The 22,245-nt window shown below is 34.3% G+C and overlaps 1 protein-coding gene across 3 annotated transcripts; it reads right to left on the reverse strand.

The window, feature by feature from the left end:
• Positions 1-59: 59 nt before the first annotated feature.
• LOC119639408 (protein hunchback) lies at positions 60-8,923 on the reverse strand. Of its 3 annotated transcripts, none has more exons than XM_038036750.1 (2): positions 8,582-8,923; positions 60-3,862 (listed from the first exon to the last, which is right to left on the reverse strand). In XM_038036750.1, the coding sequence occupies exon 2, from the start codon at positions 3,826-3,828 to the stop codon at positions 1,420-1,422; it is 2,409 nt and encodes an 802-aa protein (XP_037892678.1). In that variant the 5' UTR covers positions 3,829-3,862; positions 8,582-8,923; the 3' UTR covers positions 60-1,419. The 3 variants fall into 3 exon arrangements, with proteins under 3 accessions (XP_037892678.1, XP_037892680.1, XP_037892679.1); XM_038036752.1 differs by lacking the exon at positions 8,582-8,923 and adding an exon at positions 4,763-5,124; XM_038036751.1 differs by lacking the exon at positions 8,582-8,923 and adding an exon at positions 3,922-4,077.
• Between the last annotated feature and the right edge of the window lie 13,322 nt (positions 8,924-22,245).

Below are 22,245 nucleotides of genomic sequence, written 5' to 3' on the forward strand. Positions count from 1 at the left end.
ATAAAAATTAAAATAATAATAAAAATTCATTAAAATTGTACATTAAAGCTTCTTTTTTTTTGAATTTTTTCTTTTTTAATTTAATAATAAATATTTCGTTTTTTATATATACATAAGCAGAAGAGAGCAAAGTTAAAAGAGATATTCTGACTACAATGTACTTATACTAAAATTCAAATTATTTTTTTCGCAAGCCTATCATATGCTAAACTTAAGAAGAACAGTTCGTAAGCTTAAGCAAAAAAAAAAAAATTTGGATCAGAAGAGCCATTTAATAGAATTGATAGATAGATCGATCGACTAGTAAAGAACGGATATAAGCTGTTGCCACTCTCTCTCTCTCTCTCTTCAACTTCCCCGTTATGCTCTGGGTAAAATCAATTTTTATTCATCAAGTTTTATAATCGATTGCGATCAAATCTTCAATACTTCCATATATTGCAATAGATTATATAAACTGATGAGCGAAAAAATCTTAAGTGTTATACCTTTAACTGATTTGTCCCATATTCAGTAGAAACTTATGTCGACGAATTGCGAATGTCTTCGCTTCGGATCGACAGGCTCTAATCTTTTCACAATCTAATGCTGATCAAGAATATTTATATACGCTTTCTGAGACTGGTTGCACCAAATACCAGACCCATACCAAATGTTCAAAGAATACTGAACTGGATAGAACATAGGACACAGGACATAGGACAGGAGGACGTATATATTAAATTTGAAAGCATTTTTTTCGCGTTGCCATCCGCCAACAAAAAAAAAAATGATATCAAAGGACCCCTCACTTGAAGGAGAATTTTTTTCGTTCCTTTATAAAGAGTGATCGATCTTCTTACACTACAATGTTTCTTCGCAAGCTTCAACAAAATCTTCTTCGTTTAATCGCTTTGCTTCGGTGTGGGACTAAAAACAACGTCAAGTTCATGAGATGGGCGTATGTTAAATATCAGAGTCAGGCAAGAGAAATTTAATAAATATGTGGTATGGTATGGAAAGCCCTCTCAACTTGTGAACATGAAAAACTTTTAAAGTATCTGGTGTTTTTTTTTTTTTTTGGATTTCACCCAGAACGTAAGGGGTTCTTGCAAACATAAGTGGCATCGGCTTCTTTCTGATTCTCAACATTCTTCATTTTCTTGATATTTCCCAAGCTGTGTCCAAAGAGATGAATAAAAATGTTCCAAAACGAATGAGTTTTTTAAGAAAACTGAGAAGCAGCAGAGTTACATAATAATAAAATATAAAAGTGCTTAACTTAAGGCAGTTCTAAGACCATTAAGATCCTTAAAGTTATGCATTTTTCGGATAGCATTGAAAGTTCAATTAACTACTACACTATATATGATATATGATAATATATATGTAAAAGCAATGTAAGATTTTTGTAAGGAAAACTTTCAACTTAAAGATAGCTTACGAATGTTCTTTGCGCGTCAAGTGGACCGTTAGAGCAACTGCTCCGTCGCATTTTTCGCCGCATAAATTACATTTAAAGGGATCGTCACGTGAATGAAAGCCCATATGTATAGTATGGAGTACAGAATCTTTGAATGAAGTTTCACAATATTTACACTCGTATACATGGTTTTCTGATGCCACTGCAGACTCATTATCTGTTTTGAATGTTGACGAAATATTTGCTAATAATGCTGCCACGGAACTGGTGCTAACTATTGAGTTGCTCACATCACTGCGACTTTGATTGCTTGACGTAACAGAAAGCGGCGACGGCGTTGACGACGACGGCAATGACGCTGATGATGTTACGTTGGTTGTCGTCGTTAATACATCGTTATGTTCAACTTCCATATGCTCTTCCTTGGTAGATGATAAGTTCGTCATTATTTGTTCTTGTTCCAATCGCAATACACGTCCTTTACGTTTAGCTGCTCCGCTACAGGGATACAAAGGTGTCTCTTCTATTTCTATGGGCAATTTTAGAATATGCCCTACTTCGGGTGTCTGCCCGCGTGACATATCTCCTTCCGCAATTTTATGAGGTGCATTACTCTGCGATAAATCGATGGCTGCTTCATCCAATTTAGCACTATTTCTATTTTGCTTCATTTCCAAGGTTTCAGCAGCTTTATCATCATTTTCATCATCATCAGTTTTTTCGGTCTTGTTGCCATCTTCTACCTCTTGTTCTTCATGCTCCTTATCACCATCGTCATCATCGTCTTCTTCATCGTCCTCGTCATCATCGTCGTCATCATCATCTTCTTCTTGTTCCATTTCGTCTTCTTCGGGCGGCGTCAAAGGTTCCCTTTGTTCACCTAAGCTAGGGGAGTGCTGTTGGTGAACTAAAGCGTTCGCCTGTCGCTGAGCCAACAATTTGAAATATTCGAGTTGCAGAAATGTATCCAAATTGGGTAACAATTGCGGACCAGGCTCTTCGTTCGTACTGTTGTGATTACTATTCAGCGAACTATTACTTTTGGTCGGCGAAGTTGGCATTTGCGATGGATTTATGGAGTAACCTTGTAAACTGGCGGATAACTTTGGCGAGTTTGGCAATTTTAATTCGCCTTTATTAGCCCGTCTCAGGCTACCTCTGCTACGACTAGAAGAATTATTTTTCGGACCCCTCTTCGATCCGTAGACATCTAAAAATTTGCTAGGTATCGGTACACCATTCTCGTCTAAAATCTTATACACTTTGTGTTTAGTGTTGCGTAAGTGTTTCTTAAAGGGATTACAAAATTTGGCAGCATATCGACATTCACCGCACTGATACGGATATACCGGTGAGTGTTTCTTCTGATGCGACGTTAACATGGACACATTCTCACAGGAGTAGTCACATTCCTCGCATTTATACGGTTTGACATTTTCATGCTTAATTAGATGAAATTTGTCTAAATGATGCTTAACTCGGGCAACGAAAGGACATTTGGGACATTGAAAGACCTTTTCAATATCCTCATGAGTGCGACGATGCTCGTACTCCTCCCATTTTGTAGCGCTAAGGTGATGACATGTTTTACATTCGTACATTTTCAATTTTCCATGTTTGTAACGTCTCAGCTTTAAGCTCTCAACGAATGTGAGTCCAACGTTCGCCCGTAAATCTTCACTGGAATTGGACATTAATTCTTCTTTTTCTGAAATTTGTACCTCAACGAGAGATGAAAGTGACTTTGGTGACTTGGGTGGAGTAATATCCATCGGTGGTGTATGACGAGGCGTTAAAACAGATTTTTCACTTTGCTCCATATGAGACGAAGAAGTAGACGCACTTATAGGCCCCGGACTAGGTGTCTGCTGATGTGAACGATTCGATAATGGACGCTGAGAATAAAATTGACTTATATTAGGAGGTATAACAGCATTCGGATAACCCGGCGGTGTTAAAGGATTAAAACCCAACTGTAATACATGTGATGATGATGATGATGACGCGGCGGCTAAATTTTGAGCGGCCGCCTGTTGAGCTTGGTGAAAATGTTGCTGGTAATGTTGTTGCTGTAGCAATTGATGTTGTTGCTGCTGAGGCAAAGAGCCATCGAAGAATTGCTCACTATGATTATGAGGTGACAAAGTCATTGTATTCAAAGTATCCAACGAAGTAGCCTGCTGCTGCTGCTGCTGAATCTGATGTTTCAGATATGTTTCTAAATGATTGGTATTTCCTTGATGATTATTGTTGTGGGTGTTTATATTGTTATTGTTGTTGTTGTTGTTGTTATTATTATTACCGCCAGATGACGGGCTTAGGGTATCCGGTTCAGTTTTAATATTTGCCGCAAACATATTATTGTACCACGTATTGTGTTCCATATAATTGGCGGTATTAGGCATGGCTTCCCCCCAATTTTGCATAATGGCCGATGTGTATGCTTGAAAGAAGTCGCCTCTAAAATGAGAATAACCGAAGTTTTAAGTCTTTTTTTTTTTAATTAGTTTGTGACCCACATATAGAAAGGCTTGCGATATTGTTTTGCCGATAATCAGTTAAAAAAGCAATGCGAGGGAAAAAATGTGAAACTGAGATGGTTAGTTAAAGCGCGTGCGCTGAATTTTACGCGTTTTTTTTTCTCTTTTTTACTGTGATTTCTTTTGTTTTTTTATTTTTCTTTGTATAATTTTTTGTTTTTTTTTTTAAACTCAAACCACCATTTAAAGCACTTGAAAGGGGTGGATGGATAAAAATATTAATATATTTTTAATAATAATGGGGGTTTTTTTTCTTTTTTTTTTTTTTTTTTTTTTTTTTTGAAAAATGGTTGAAAAAGTACACAAAGTACACACAATTTTCTTCTTGTTTTTTTTTTTCTTTTTTTTTTTTTGCTTCACCACTTTTTTAAGCTTGTATACTAGAAAATCTCGTATAGAGAGATTGTATGGGTGGGTAGGGAGTTTAACAAATCACCCTTAAGTTTTTATTTATTTTTATTTTATTTTTTCTTTTGGTTGAGTGTATGAGTGGATTGGTGTTTGGGATTAGTTTTTATTTTTTTGTTGGTTTTAAAGCCACCCGTTTTTTAAGGAATATTATATTTTTTTTTTTTTCTCACAACTTTTTTAACCAATCACAAAACAACACAGCATATATAGATAGATAGGTTCGTTCAGAAGCATAAGTTTTATATAAAGAGATTCTTTTTTTTTAATATAAATCAGATTTTTATTTATGTATATGTGTATATATATGTATATATATATATATATATATTGTGTTTTTTTTTTTTTATATTCTTAATTTCTCTCTTTTTCGAAGTTTTCTTTACATTTCGTTACAAAAGTAATGCGTTACCATGAGAAGTTGTGTTAAATATTACGGTTAGAAAGTTAGAATGCAACTGATGTTACAGCCTAATAACACCCTAGTTTTAAACTCTGTCTAGGCAAGTTATCCCATATACACACACAATATGCACAAACAACGGCATATATAACGAAATACACCGACACATACACAGCCTCCTAATTATTTACTCACTCTTCTCACATACATAATCAGCTCTCTTACTCATTCTCACTCTCGCGGACTCTCATTTTTACGCGTACCATTATCACAGATTTCTATTTGTTTTTTTTCTTTTTTTTTTCTTTCTTTCTTTTCCTTTTCTTTTTTAGAATACCTGCTGCTTGTATACTCGCTCTCTTGTATTTTAGGTAAGTTCTTTTTTTTTTTGTGTATTCTTCCTTTTGCGATTTTTCTCTTTAACACTCTAATCCACGAGAAAAACGCGCCTTTAAACAAGTATTTAATATATATATATATATATATATATATTTATATATAAGTATATATCGTTAAAACATAAGATGGCAAAATTTTTCCCTTAAATCACTTTTAAAGATTTTTGGTGAAAAAAGACAAAAGAAAAAAAAAAAAAAAAAGAAAAAATTGTACGAAAAACATTCAAATTTAAGTTAAGGCTTAAGTTAAACAAGTAATCTTCTCACTCTTTTATGATACATTTCTGTTCGCTCTTTTACGATGAATGCGATGAATGCATCGCGCAATAAAAGATGTAATAAAAATTTTTGCTCAATATTTCTTTTCGTTTGGACAAATATTTAACTTAAATTCCTTTGTTATTTGATGCCCGGACAAAAATCTTTTTTATTCTGCTAAAGAAACAAATATCATAAATGTAACGCACAAGCGGCACAAGTGACCTTTGTTCGTGGTTACTATTTGCATACATATGCAAATTTACCTGAACAACTCTCTATAGGTAACTTTTACTCTTAAGTATAAATTTGAAGAAAATAATTTCAATATTTTTTTGTCCCTTAAATGATGAAATTTTTTGTTTTATAAAAAATGATGTAAATTCCAAGCAAGGAAGCAAGCAAGCAAGCAAGCGATTACTGCTGCATTTCACTACTTAAGTAAAGCATAAAAGGATCAAAACGTTTATATTCACTATAATCATAAAACTAATGCTCGTTCATTATCGGAATTAACTTGAAGATTTCCTTTTTTCGCCATTCGGCCGTTATAAGGGGTGAAACGCTCATTAACTTTTTGAAAAATCTTAAATGTTTCTAATGAAATATTTTGTAAATCATTTATTCTTAGCTAACTCGGCCATATTCAAATAAAAATTGCACTCACACTGATAATATATGTAAAATTGAACGGCCTTGAGCGAACTACACCTTACCGTCATACCTTGTTTCTATTAAATGAGTTAACCGTCCTATTACGCTTAGTTACAGCAGAGTGAGTGACTTTTGATTTCGATTACCGTAAGGTTGCAATTTCTTGTCGCGTTAGACACCTAAGTAGGTATATGAATGTTTGATCTGATTTAATAAAATATATCTGAAGGTAATTTTCACTTCGAGTCTAACGGTTGAGAAAATTTCAATTGTTCAGTCGTTCCTACAAGCTCCAGAGGCTTTCAAATACAAATGTGTGCACAGGTATATATATATTATATATCTGCAGACAGGGATATATATACAAATACATGTATATGCATATAAAAGCAGACTGATAAACAGATGATATATATAGTTATGTGTGTATTGGTGCGTGGGCGCGTATACATATATACGTTTTACGTACATTTGCATGTCAATATGCCATTTCCGGAATGGACTACCCCAGGTCCACCATCTGTGGCGCTCGTGAATGTCCCCTTTTGACTGCAAAAGGCAAACTTAAACTTCTCAACGCAAATCAACTCAGCAGTTGAGCAAATCCATATTTCTCGGGTGAAGGTTCGAATATAAATAGTAATAGTTTCGTATGATGGCAGATTGGCTGGTGGGTTTGTAGTGCAAAAAGCAGACATGAGAATGATAAGAAGATGATCCAACGATTGTGACATATTCCAGTACAAGTTGCACCAAATTTTTTTCTAGCCATCTCGTAACGTAAGGGTCATCGAATTGACTCGCCCAGCCTAGTAGTCATCTAGACTTATTCATAGTACCTCCAATATGTAAATTGAAACACAGTTTATGATCGAATAGAACACCAAGATGTGGGAGAGCGTTTACATTTTCCAGCTTGTAAGAAGCAATAAAGTGTTGCATAGTATCGTAGAATGAAATGAGCACCGCGTTACTAAGCTCTAGGATACTAAGCTAAGCTACTAAGATCGGCACGAAGGCTGTTTTGCTGGTTTGCTTTAAGGAAAACGCATGAAATGAAAACAGATCATTGCTTAAAGCTTAACCTTTTCTTGAGTAACGTCGCTCGCTTCATCTTAAGCAATTCCTTCTTACCATTGAACTTGTTAAAGGACATAAACTTTAATGTTTCCATCCATCGTTCCACGAATTTTCTTTTTATAAAACTAAACAAATATAAATTCGATTTTGATTTATTTAATCTACTTATAGACTTTCCTGGTAAAAATGGAAATGACATCTACAACTAACTGAATCTCTTTGTCGTATTTGCTTTGCCGAGCATTCTCGAGCTAATAGATAAACTAAATCTTTTAATGAAACTCACGTTACAATTCCTTAATGTTATTATGATCAGTTAACAAGCTTTTGCATGTTTGACTGAAGGTGTGATACACGTTCCTTATAAGTTTGTGCAAATGTTTTCTTTCTATTTGATTTGTTTTTGTGTTTGCTTTTGTGATACTTAACTCTCTGCGTACTGTACAAAGAGGAGTAAATGTCAAGCCACATTCCCAGAGGACTAATCACAAAGGCAATCTATATTATAGAGAGTAATGGCAGACAGCGCTTAAGCGTACGTCATCTCGGTTCGGTACATATGCGGTGGTAGATGCCACATAAGAAATCCGTCTTAAGCATATCATATACGAACGGGTTTCAACATTCATAAAAGGAGTTTAAAACTATCTTTCAAGCTCCCAAACTTGCTCAAGACAGTTATCATGACAGGCAGTTTATCGATCATAAAAGCCAGGACCACTTTCTATGTTAGGTTTTTGGGGGGAAATGAACAAGCTAACCTGGCAGGTAAATCTGTGGCTTCCACATCATCAACTACAAACGATACTATGGAAATGAAAATGAATCCTCAAAAATAGATTGGAAGAAAACGATTGAAGAGATCCCCCTCTCTCTTCACCTTTCGCTTAAAGCAAGAATGTCTTCACATACATTCACTGATTGGAGCATTCGTTTTTAAGCAAAATTGTAGTGAGCTCAGTCTACTCTCTCTGCGGTATGTAAGCAAGCAAATCTTGCATTGCCTTTGGGCCTCTGAAAAATCTAGTGAAAGAGTTGATCAACCAACCCTTTTAGCTTTAGATAATTTGATGATATTTTTGAGTCGACGCTATACTGAAGCCGTACCCGCTTAAAGGCTATAATGAATTAAATTCTTTACAATGGATTATGTTCATTAACTTTGTGCACCCTACACAAGAGTGTATTGAGTTTATGCGGATGTACGCAACATCCAGAAAGACGCACCTATTATTATACCAAATTGATCCAAGTTGGTCCGTCCGTCCATCTGTCTGTCTTATGTTTTTGTATTCAGGCCATGAGTCGGGATTTTTAAGATATTTTGCAAAAATTTAGCTTAATAAATGGTCCACCGCTATGTTTCATCTAACGCCCTATATGAATAACTGTAAAGCGGTGTAAGGCCACAGCCTACTATAGCGTTTGTTTTGTTTACCTGTCTTGAGATCGATGTGCGTTGTATGTGCGTGATGTATATTTTTAGCAGAACGTTGCCAGCTGCACAATTACGATAACTCTATTGATGATGAAAAAGACCCTATATATAAAGTCAAGCTTTAAAGCTAGAGGAACAGGGCAACACGAACTTGACACTGTTGGATATGGCAAACGCATAAGCAATGCAATGGTCATTCTTAGATTGTGCGTAGACTCATCCTGGTACAGGAGATGACATCGCATTAAAATTTCGTTCGTAATTCAGGATATCACTGGTTATTTTTTTCGAATTTCTTAAACGTAAACGCATCATAAACAATTAGTTAAGAGCACATTGTAGCGACCGCATTTATTTTATAATTAATTTAATAATTTTCTTATATTTTCCGCATAATTATAAACATTCAATTTATGCATTTTTTTTTTTTTTCTTCTCTTTATAGAAAAATAAACGCATTTTCCTTGTTAGAGAATTTTAATATGCACGGAAAAAATGTGAAACAAAACAAAAAAGAAAAAAAAAAAAAATTGCAACTATAAAATAACAGCAGCAGCAATAACATATGCCATTAATTTTTATGTCATATAATTTTGTAAAGTAAATTTGTAAACAAAAAAGAAAATTTTCAAAAAAAAAAAAAAAGCCAAAATTCAAAACTTAATGTAAAGTAATTGTTGACAAATCTATGAAAGAAAAAAGAATCCACATATCTATACATATATATATATATATTTACATATAGATATGTACGTGAAAAATATATGATATAGAGATAATTTTCGTGCCGTGAAATCTTCCTTTACACTAACAAAACCGACTGACTGACTGACTGACAGACAGATTGAATATTTGACTGACTGACTGACAGACTGACTGACCGACTGACTGAATGACTGACTGAAACACTGACAGACAAACAGACTGACAGACAGACACCCAGACTGACTGACTGACTGACTGACTGACAGACAGACAGGAACATAGGCAGATTGAGTAACCGACCGTCTGAATGGCTGAGTGACAGACTGACAGACAGAATGACTGACAGCCTGATAGACAGACAGACAGACAGACTGACTGACTGACTGACTGAGTGACTGACAGACTGACAGGCTGACTGATATAGAATGCAGCAAATGTATATATGTGTGCATTGTTTCTCTGGGATAGGACCACGTTTGATATTTTGATGCAAATGTGTGTGTGTCGTATATCGATTTCTGCGAAAATCTATTAATTTGGCGAATGATCTTTACTAGATTGCGCACAAACATCTCTTGATTGGTTAGAGAATAAGAGATTAAAAAATAGAACTGATCCGTACAGAGACACGTCCACATTGTCGAAGAAACTAAATGCATCAACGAAAAAATCGAGACATTTTAAATTTTTTTTTTTTTTGTCTATAACTTGCGATCCCATGAATATTTTTTCAACCTCGTATTTTTATTCGATCAAGAAATGCTTGTGCCAAATTTCAACTTCCTATCTTCATTTCTGCGACTACAACCGGCAAAAAAACGCGAAAAGCAAAAGTAATCATAGATTTTGTTGTTGTATAGACGTGTGGGCGTTGCAGACATGTCCGGTATTTGACTAGAGTATGTCATTTCCAAATTCTTTTGCAAATTTGTTGGCGATATCTTCACTTTTGCGAACGGGAGAATGTATAGCGCAGACACTACGTAGTTAGGCGAACGAACAGACGGACATGCTTAGGCGAATTTTAAATTTGAAACTGAATCCATAATCGATCATCCCAGAAGCAGGGAAGGCTTTCAAATCACTCTTAGACACATATGTAAAGAAAGGTCACCCTAAGCAAGCTAATCTAGCGCAATTTTTTAACACTTAAACACCTTCGAACTACATATTTTAGTTTAGAGAAGTTAGAAACCAATCGGTTATATAGACGTTGCAGCTTCTCAACAGATGCTGTTGGCACTTAGATGTTCGTTTCGGAGTGCTTCCAGTTCGAAAAGTTCGAAATGTTAAAGAGCGAGCATATTTTCAGTAATGAATGTTTTTTCCACCTTCTAAACGATTCAAAGCGTTTGTTAAGCTAAAAAAAAAATAATAATTTTTTGGAAAAATTTACAATTTTATGTATTTATTTTGACAATATCCTCAGACCACCTTATCGCTCGCTAATAAGTGTCGGTCGTTATCTATTCGCAAACCTAACTTTTGGAGTAAATTTGCTTTTGTTTTTGTTTTTTTTTTCCTTAACATGAGCAATGGTCCAGGATATGCCATCTGTTCGTACAACACATGAGGGAATAGAGAAAGATAGGCAGGTAGTGGCAGCTGGCCCCCTGGTAAGTGTGTACATTTTGTGTCGTCACCGAGTAAGAACTCCAAAGTAAACTGTACCGCAACTGAGATTTGAGCCCGCGAACACTAACTTGTTAATGTTAACTTGCTTTCAAAGAAAGGGATCCTTTGGCTGACGCAAAAACTTGAAAAGCTCGCCTTGTTTCAACGCGAGGAAAAGCATAAAAATAGCAAAAAAAAAAAAGTGCGAAGAGTCAATTGTATTGCAAATTTTAGACTCTTGGAATCTTGGATATCCAACCTCTAAATAGACGATTATTGAACGAATTCAACAATAGTATGAAAAGATGCTTGGGATTATCTTTATACCCTTAGGCCTTACCTTACTCGTCTCATAGCATAAAGGTATGTTAAGGGTAAACTCATCTTTTATGTAACGCTCTAAGCTTATCTGTCTGTCTGTCTGTCCGCCTGCCAATCTAATGTTTTCTGTGCAACCTCTGGACTGAGTCGCTGTCTCAACACTTTTTTCTATGAATAATTGTATTAAACGAATTCGTGTAGAATATTTAAGGCCGAGCCTTGGCTCACTATAACTTTTTCACTTGAATCGCTTTTCATTATCTCGGCAAATTTGTGTAGCAAAAGAAATTTGTTGTTGTTGCATATAAATCAAATTTCTATTATTTATCTAAACAAAAAGGGTTAACTAACCAAAGACAAGTATAGACAGACAGGAAGTACAATGAAATACATTTCGGATCTTATTCGAATCAAAGCAAATACATTTGCATTGCATTGACTCGAATCGGAGTAAGTTGACTGTAGAAAAGAATATTAGTTAGTGGCTTTGTGCGGATATGAAGATAATGAATAAATCGGTTGTGCTTATCAGGTTATCAGAGAGGTTCAATATTTTTTGTTGGTTATCTAAAGCACATATGAGATCTGCATGCTACGAATATAGCAACGAATTCAATATATCATCAGTGTGTTGTAGTAAGCATAAATACGCAATCTGTTAAAGATCTCTTGCTTATGTGTATTGTAACGATGCAAGGTGTGCATGTATTTGTGTGGGCAACACACAAATTAGAGGCCAAGTGTAAAATGAATGTATGTATCATGGCGCAGATACTTACACGCACTCAGGCAACACTATTGCCCCGCTAACTACATTGTGAACGCAAAAAAACAAAAAAAAAAGCAAAAACAAAAACAAAATCTAGCGAAAAATTAGGAAAAGAAAAAAGAAAATCTTTTCAGAAAACTAATTGCGCTTGGGGACGAACGTTAGATGCCACACATCTAGTTAATGTAAATAATATATGAAACTAGTTAAGTTTATTTATTATTTAGGAGGCGTGATGACAGGCTAACGACACATACTTGCGTGGTTTCGGTTAAATTTTACTTCTATTGCTTCGGTTTATTGTGAATTTTGAGCGATGCCTTACAACTTTGTGGAGAAGCATTTTAAAAGTAATTTTTCTTATACCTTACACCACGCACACGGATGCATATTGTCCTCGAGAAGGATAGACCCACGTTTTACTATACTAATCGATTCAGAATCACTTTGTGAATCGATCTAAGCTTGTCTGTTCCCCCTGTTCGTCTTGTATTCTTGCGTTGCAAGTGTTTGTACAGATCGCACAAATATACTTTCACCTCAGATCCGACCACTTTTTCCCCCACTTACCTTGGCTTATTTTAAAAAGCCATCATACGAATAATTGCCTTCGGCAAAGTGGTCTAAGGCTTTTAATGGTAATGATGCCTTTAACAGGCAGCTTTAAACGATCTTCAAATTGAACTAAGGAAAACCGGAATAAAAATATTTATTTTATATTTTTTTTTACTTTCAGAACGATGCAAAATAATAGACAATTAAAAAAAAAAAAAATGCAGTATAGGTATATAGATAAAAGATCGCCATTAAAGCGAAATTGTATTGTTATGGATAAGCGACTAGACATAAGCGACTAACATAGAGTCGGTCGGATAGAGAGATAGACAGAGAATTAATTGGCAAAATAAAGTGAAGGGAAAAGTTACATAACCGCTCGGAAAACCACGGAAACTTAGACGGACATATGGACATCTAAGTACAAAGTCTAGTACAAGATTCAAATAACAAAGAGCTAACCGCAAGGACGGACAACAACAATTGACCAATTGATATGATGTCGAAATTAATCGGTTAATCTAAAGGACTATTAGGTAAAGATGCAGTGAGAAAGATGGACCATTACACCTGAGTGTATAGACAGACGAACCGGTTCCTAAATCGCCTGATCGCGAGTACGTATCTTCTAGGAAAGCTTTCAATACTTGTTACTGGACACCAAGACTGAAATAATTTAATTAGTATACCATCGAGCTCGTAGTAGAAAAAGAGAACTCGTATCATGTAAATATTTCAATTTTCATAATACATTTTTTTTTATTATAACTTTTCTTTTTTTTTTTTTTTTGATTTGTTGTTGTAATATTATTGGTGTTGTTTTTATATAGTGACGCAGTAGAAATTCTTTCTTTACTCTTTCGTTGCTTTCAGTAAATATTGGAAAATATCAAAATACAACGTGTGCCTTATTGCCTGCCTGCCTGCCTGCCTGCCTGCTGCCAGCCTGTATGCCTACCAACCAACCTTCCTGACACATCTTTAAACAAAAAAATGCATTTAGACAAATAATTTTACACAAAACTTATTGCATCGACATGAACGCAATTTAAAAAACAAAAAAGAAATCTATTAACAATAATTGATGCGAAGGCCTACACACAACCTGAAAACTCTCCCGTTGTTACTTCTTTAAATAATTAGTCCACGATATATATTTGAACGGCTTTATCGAATATTCTCACACAAACGTTCAAAATTATGGGAAGAAAATCCTTAGCAAATAAATAAAGTTTCAGCGATTATAAGTATATAATGATGTTATCCGAAAAGTCATAGATTCTCAGTCTGTTCCGCCACTTACTTTTGTGATAAATTTCAATTTTAAATAAATAAAAACATTAGTAGTAGTCTGGCAAAGTCGGCTATTGGATACCCTATGCTGTTTCCCCTGGCGCTGTTCTTCACTTACAAAAAATAATCTTCTTCATTGATAAAATACCAAAAATTATACCATATCCAAGTGGATCCAAGTCAAATTATTATTACGCATCATTTTTCATCATAAAATATTAAGAAAATCAACATTTTCCAGGTGGAAAGTAGGAGTCCCAAGGCAGTGTTCGCAGGTTCAAATCTCAAGTAAGGGAAACTTTTCTTTCACTTCTCTATTTTTTTTTTTTCGCTTTCCTCTCTTCTTTCTGATAGTTACAGGAATAGGGGTCATTGATTATACATATAAAGGCTTGCTTAGGTTTCGTAAGAACAAACCAATCATATAAACTTAGTATGTCAGTGTAATTTTGTCTCTTCGGCGAAACACATAAATGCAAAGACAAATTTCGTAGCTTGACAGACGGACAGACACGGCTAAACCAATTCAGGAAATGATTCTGAATCCATGGTTAGAAAAAAGAGTGGAGCCTATCGCAAGTTCTTTTGGGTTTTACATACATGTCGTAGTTTCCGCGCTGCATATGATCTGGGATATAATTAGTGATCAAATATCGAGTTGGCTTGAGCTATAATGACACTACTCTTTAAGGGCATATTACGGACATGTAAAAGTTCGCCAAAAAAAAAAATAAATAAATAAAATAAATATTGAGCTTTAAGTAAAATGTCAAAACTAAGATTAGTATTACGACAACAACAACCAATTAGTTTGCTACATGACCGGAAAGACTTACTTTCGGCTCTAATCATAAGCTTATGGCTACGAGATGGGAAAAGAAAGAAGAGGAAGCGGAGACATGCATGTGGCGTTAACCGACGATTTTTAGAGACAAGTAACTTTTCATGTTAGATTCGTTCGCCATGCGCCTGAGCTCCTGGGTTCCGATGAATGCGATTCGCTGTCTAATAAACATAAGAAGAAAAATACTTGATGACTCTCAATCGGTTTTGGCTCATCTATTGGTCGATCTACGAGGGGTGAATGATAGTTGGCCACAGATTTTATTTAATTTCAGATCAATTGCCATCGGGACTCTGCCGTATCAGAAAAGCGTAAACAAAAAAATTGTGGCTATAGCACGGTGGACGCCGTATTATTGACGTATTTACACATTGAACATATTATTTACAAATTGAATATAGTATGCACCTGAGTAACTTTAAATAAAGTAATAATTTTTGTATATCAAATGCAATTCGAACAAATGCGAAAATTATATTTTGGCGTGACGGAACTTTTTTCACACTTCACCGTTATCCTAGAAATGACAGAAAAAGTCAAAATACTACATTTCAAGCCCTATAATAGAGCGCGAGTGCGGCTGATTTTTTCTAATTTCAAATTAAAAGTTTTTGTCGCATAGACGTGTCCTTGGAAAAGTTAAAGTCACTTCCAAACTCCTTTGCACATTTGCAATCGCTAACGGGCGAATGTTTACCACAAACATTACACAGTTGCATAGAAACACAGACGGACAGACGGACAGACAGACAGACGTACATGTTTAGGTGCATTTCAAATTTGAAATTGGATTTTTGAAACGTGTTTCTGCGCCTTATTAAGATATTGAAAAAAAAAATTTAATTTTGATATACTATAAGATTGGATGGATCTACCCCCCATAGAATATGCTTTCAGATTCTTGTATATTTATCTGCTATGCTTTATAAGTAATGCGTTTGTCCCTCATCCTTTGGTGATGCGTATAAAAAATAAAACTGTTTAATGGTTGCACACGCACTTCTCATTAAACATTTACGTATCGTTACTCATTCGTTCTGATCGTTGAGCATTCGAATGCTATATGAGCAATCCGTACCGCGATCTAATTAATCTATTGTGCTCGCTCATAAAGTATTTAAGATCATTAATAAGAGTTTGAGTAGATTTATTTATGTCCGTCTGTCCATTCTCTCTTCGCTAAGTCTTGGTGTGAGAATCCGCAGATCAGACTATGAAAAGATTTAACTTTGCCTATCTATTCCCAATTGACATCCACATATCAATTCCGAAAACATATATAGCCTGTTGTTGAAAAACACGGCTTCAATTTACCAAAAAAAAAAAAAATTTTTTAGCGTACAATAAATGCTAATCTATTCGATGATAAATGTGTATATCAAAGATTTGGGCAAAGGTAAACTTGACGTAAATATGCTCGTGGGGTAAGCTCTACTAGCTTCGATATAATTGATGCGTCCATCGCTAAGAAAACATCTTCAAAAAGCACAAAGTAATTAATACGACAAGTTTTTTTTGTTACTCATCCTATTCTTAACCATTTTCTCCTCGAGAGAAGTATTAAAGAAAAATAAATTTTAAAAAATTTACATACATATATACGTATTAATAATAAAAAATATTGAACAAAAAAACATCAACGTTTTCCGTAATGAAATTTAGAGGAAGAAAATTTAAAATGACGACAATAACAACAACAACAATAACGTCATTAGTTGACGGTAATTTGTTCTGCTAGGAAATTGTCATAAGTAATAAATAGTGAAAAAAAAATTAAAGCAGATTCTCTCTCTTTCTCTCTCTCTCTCTCTCATATTTTCTTTTTCTCTTTTCCTTCATAATATAAAGCGCGCAAAAATTGTCAAAATGTTAAGAAATTAAAAAAAAAAAAAAATATATAAAAAATAGTAATAAATAAAATTCTATTAAAAAACATTATAAATATTTTTAGAATCAAAGAAAGCACAGCAAAAAAAAAAAAGGAAAAAAACTGCAATAACAATAACAACAACAACAAGCAAAATATGAATAAAACTACGCCAATGCTAAACGTTGAAGAAAACAATATAAATAATTTTTGATTTTGAAAGAGAAAAAGCATTGCATCAGTTTATGGCTCTAAAGGCAACGGCAACAAGAACAACAAAGACAATAATAACAAAAAAATAAAAAAAATAAAATAAAAACCAACAACACATATCATCACATAAATGAATTTATGCATTTTTACCGTTTGACGTTTGAATCATTAAACAAAAACAAAAAGTGCAAAAACTATTGAGCATTTTTTGAGAATAAACAAAAAAATTTTTTTCATTTTTATTTTTTTTTTATTTTTTTTTTTTATAATCGGCATAGGTAGTACATTAAATTCGTTGAAGATTCGCAAGCAATACGAGTAATGGAAAGGAATGGAAAGGGTACATATTTCTGATTAGTCTACGCAGCAGAAAGACAGGAGTCAGATCTGTTCATCTGTCTGTTCGTGTTGTTTGAAACTAAGGTTGAGATTCACTCAGCCTTCTATTCTAAGAACTCTTGCTTTCTTTGTTGTTTCCGACCATCAGCTCAGGAATGAAAATTTGTCGCTTACGCTCTTCGCAAGGCGCAGATATTGTATAGAAACCTTTATGTTATTATTTGTACGTTTTAATCTTATCTTCCTATTCGTATCTGCTTAAAAGAATTTACAGAACCTTAGGTAAAATCCTGCACGTGGACACGAGCCATTCTCTAAGTGGGACATTAATATGATAGATGCTGGATGTAATACATTACGATAGATATTCATAATGGAAGTAGTAGTAGATCTTTTGATCTAAAGGTACGACGATAAGTAGTACATTACGATAAGTGCAACAGTAGGTAAAGTAGCGTATTCATACGATAGGCTTACCACTCCCGGTCAAAAACTGAGAAATGCTAGTGACTAGTGGCTCTTGCGACCTTCACGTAAATGTTACAAAAAGTTGCACGTTACGATAGATAGTACGTTACGATAAGTGGTATATTTTCTTTGTGCGCGATCAGCTATTCAGTGGATGTTCCCTAGTAAGCGTGTTTTACAGATATAGAAACTGGTAAAGGCGTGGTGAGGAAGGGGGTGGGGGGGGTTGGCAAGATGGCGGAGGACCAGTGGTGCAGATCAACGGTAACTTATAATTTTTAAGTCTTCGTTAGCTGAGAGAGGATTGCAAGTGTGAAAGGCGGAAGAAGCGGCGGAAGATCGGAAAGGATATGGTGGTGGTGTCAGGAGGAGAGAGCGAGGGCAAGATGTTGATGTCTTTAATAGGATCGGGAGGGAGGCAAATGCGGAGGGACAAGGGTGGTGACAGGATAGGAGAGTGAGTGTAAGATGGTAATGTTTGTGCATCCTTAGTAGCTTAGATTGGATAAAAAGCGGAGAGGGGTGCGCAGAAGACGAGAGGGGGCAAGATGGCGGCGACATGAGTGTAAGAGGGCAATCTTTGTGCATCCTCAGTAGCTTAAGATGGATTGCAGTTATAGAAAACTGAGAGGGTGACTGGAAGATGGGACTGGGCAAGATGACAGCCACGGGGGGGAGCGAGTCTAAGGTGGTAATGTTTGTGTATTTTTAGTTAGTCAGAAGAGAGAATAGGTATGGAAAGTGCTGGGAAGACGAGATAGATGGGGAGGGAGGGGCAAGTTGGGGACGAGAACGGTAAGTCAGTGAAGTTTCTCCAAGTTAGTTGTTGTCAAGTAAATTTTGAAACAATTAGGGGAATATGGTATGTTTGATTCTCGAATCGAAATCGAATTTTTTGATTCTCTATTAATTAGAGTAAGACTTGCTTCAAAAATTTTGCTTATTTAAATCTATCCGAGGCATGAATTCACCCATAGCAAGGGCGGGTGAATCTAAGTTCTATGTTCCTTGCTTTTATTCGGTATACAAAGAAAAATATATACAATAGGTCAGCGAGAAAGTATTAAACACTAGAATTTTGTCGCATAAAACGAAAGCCTGTTCGTATTAAACATAATAAAAATTATTGAGCTTATAAATTTATTGCTTTTGTTTGCGTAAAATGAATGGGTTAATGGATGTGACGGCAATTGCGTACAAAATTATTTATTAGATAGCTTTGAAAAATACTGGACCTTATCTTCTTTATATTCATATATAGGGACCCATTAACAATTCACAAGAAGTCTAAAACTAGAATTGATTTTCCGTTTAAAATGTTGGTGTAACGGTCTCTCCATTATATTACTATTCTCAAATATGTATGGGTGTGTGTTACACTTTCAATATGTCAGTTTGGCGTAATATTAACGGTGCTCGCCAAAGGAAACTTTACTACTTCGCTTAGCGAAACTCTTCATAAAGCTGAGCAAAATATGATAGACATCAGCCAAGTTTACCAACGGAAAGCATTCAATTATGTACTGAACTTTACTTGTGACAGAGCTTCATCTAAATAAATAATTAATATAAACTTTGTTGAAACCTTTGTTGAATGTTAAAAATAATGTTTCATCCAGATTTACTGATGAATTAATTCTGTTTGGCGAAAGAGAGGCTAAAGACTGGATCACAATGGATGTGAGAAGAGAGAAGCAATGTGTTACTCCTGTTGTAACAGGTGTTGAAAACCGTTTGTCAATCTCAAAAACTTTCTCTTAAAAAAGTGAAATAATTTTCCGGTGCAAGAACAAGTGCAATAATATAGGTTTAGAATAAAGTACTTACACTGTCATTGCATGTTACGTTTGCTTTGTGGGATTTATTTAAGAGAAAAGGAATATAAGCAAGTAACGGGTATGAAAGAATGCGCTCTAAGCTGAACATAATTTGTATTTCAGTTTTTTGTTCTCTGACAAAAAATTTCACAATATATAAACCATTGTAAATTTTTTCCAATGCCCCCTGCCCCCGGCCATCTGTCTACTAACCCATTATTTTTCGGGTGAAAGATGTAGAAAAAAACTTTTACATTATGATATTTTCTTTTTTCCTTTTTTTTTTTTTGTGCTTCTGTTGTTTATATTAAAGTAGAGAATTTATTTTTTTGTGAAAGATTTAAAGGCAATTTTTAGTGAAAATGCGCTTTAAGAATTCTGAAGGTTAAATATTGGATGAATGTGTGGGTGGCGTAATGTTTTCTTTAATAATAATAATAATAATAATAATAATTTATTTAAAAAATGATAGAGTATTGCAATGAAATGCATTTCGAAAGAAAAAAAAAAAAAAAAAAAAAAAAAGTTGGAAAAAAAAAAAAAAAAAATATCCTCAAAAAATTTTTAAAAATTTTTTGAAATAATTGAAAAAAAAATTTTTTTTTTTTTTTAAGCACTAATTTTTTTTTTTTTTCTCTACTTCCAAAAAGGCAAAAAAACCCGAAAAAAAAGGAAAAGGAAAAAACCGCACACGCATGTCCAAGCGCGCTCGTCGAAAATAAGATGATTTTCTGCTTTTTATATTCTTGTTATGCTGTTTAATATGAACAAAAATTTACCGTTAGGTTTTTTACTCTCTTTGTTCTTTGTATTTTTTTTTTTTTTTTTTTTTTTTTTTTTTTAAATAATTTTTATATTTAATAAATTTTTTAAAAAATATTTTACGCCTTATTTTTTTCTTTTCGCTATCGATATATTTAACGTTTCAATGTATAAAAGTGTTTGCTTTTAGAAAAAAAATATATATATATAATTCACACATCCTTCCCGTTAGAAGACTTCAAATAAGACTAAAAATTTTGTAAAAATAATGTTTTATTCACACATGTATCGCTGCAGACGAAATCAAACATGAAATTTTCTAAAAGGCAATAACACTAACAACTAATACTAATACTAAACAACAAAAATGCATTTCATATAAAAGTGCATTAGAACTGTTTACATGCACTTACACTTATGCCAAATTTATTGTTTATCATTAGCTCCATCGCTCTCTCTCTCTCTCTCTCTTTTGCTCTTAACAGAACTCTTTTTCTCGATTTTTCCTTTTTTGTTTTGTATTTATTGAGAAATCTTAATTCTCTCGAACACTCACTCATTTACTCATTGATAAATAAATAAATAATTTCTCTCTACTTTTATTTTTTCTCTTTGCTTTTTTTCCCTTTCTTTGATATCTTTTTTTACAATTGATATAAAATAAATTGAATTTTCTCTTTATTTTTTTGATGTTTTAATTTTTACATATACATTGGTATATACATATATATATGTAGGATTTTTTGAAAATTTTTGTTTTCTCACCAAATGTCTGGGATGCAATACTAGCAGCGGGCGTAGGGAAAAAAAAGGAGCAAATATGTAATTATGTTTAGGCTTAGATGAATGCTTGCGACAGTGTGTGTAAATGTGTAAATCCTACAATTTGACTAAAATACTGTATTGAATGCATTAAAGAGGTATGTATATGTAGTTGTTGGTATTGCCGTTATTGTTGTTGTTATTGGTATTGTTGTTATTGTTTTTGTTTATTAAATTTTAGATTTAATGCAATGCATGCATATTTCTAATGTTTGCATTTTTCCCTTTAATTTTTTGTTGTTATTTATTCGTTATTCGCTTTACGAGAAAGGCATTGCTGCTAAATGTTTAATTAGAAATTTTTGAATAACTTTTTCGTAAATCAATTTAAAATCACTTTTTTTTGTTTTTTTTTTTTAAAGTTTCCTTATAATAAATTTTTACATTTATTTGCATATTAATTCCAATAATTTGATTGTACTGTACGTGCCCTTTAAGTATCTGTTGGGCACTGCAATATATCTAAAATTTTTCAGACAGAAAGAAAGCACGCAAAGACTGAAACTATTATTTACTTTTTTTTTATAAAAAACGAAGATTGGAAACGCATTTAAGTATACATAGATTTCCGATCGAACACAAGCTTAGCCATGCTTGTCTTTCCTTTCCGTTTGCCGACATTAAAATTTACGATCTCTCCGCAATATTTGGTGTTAAATTGTACACCAACACTTATTATTAATTCCAAAGCTCAAAGCTTTAGTAGAAATGACTATTATTATTAGAAGAATAACTAGAAGATCTATTGCACTCGCCCAAGCTCCTAGCCGTCCAGTTTTAGGATTTCTATAAATCCAGCCACATTCTGTGGATCGCCGCACCATACCGACCATGTCCGACGTAGTAAAATGCTTGCCAAACACTTGCTGCCTGATTCTGCAGGTGGCCTCATATTTATGTAGAATATTATGGGATATTTTACTCGTCCCTTGGCAGGATCTGCATGAATAGGTATCAAATATAGCCATGTTTTTCAGATGGTACCTGAGGGAATCATGACCCGCGTAGAAACTGGTTTCTAAACGTAGGTCGTTTCTTCTTAGTTCCAGTAGTTTGTGCGCCCTACCGGAAAATCTTACGAATTCCTTTGCCTACCGTTATCTTGCAGATTGCTTGCATCGACCCATTGCGATACCAATCGTGGCACGCCATAGAACAGTTCAGGACCACAAATGACCCATCGGCCTCTTCTCTCTTGTCAGCCCTTTCGTTGTCCTCAAAACCCGAATCTCCAGGCACCCAAATTAGTTGCAAATCATTTTGCCTGCCTAGCTT

This window comes from Glossina fuscipes, unplaced genomic scaffold, assembly GCF_014805625.2.
Source record: "Glossina fuscipes isolate IAEA_lab_2018 unplaced genomic scaffold, Yale_Gfus_2 112, whole genome shotgun sequence".
Lineage (NCBI taxonomy): Eukaryota > Metazoa > Arthropoda > Insecta > Diptera > Glossinidae > Glossina > Glossina fuscipes.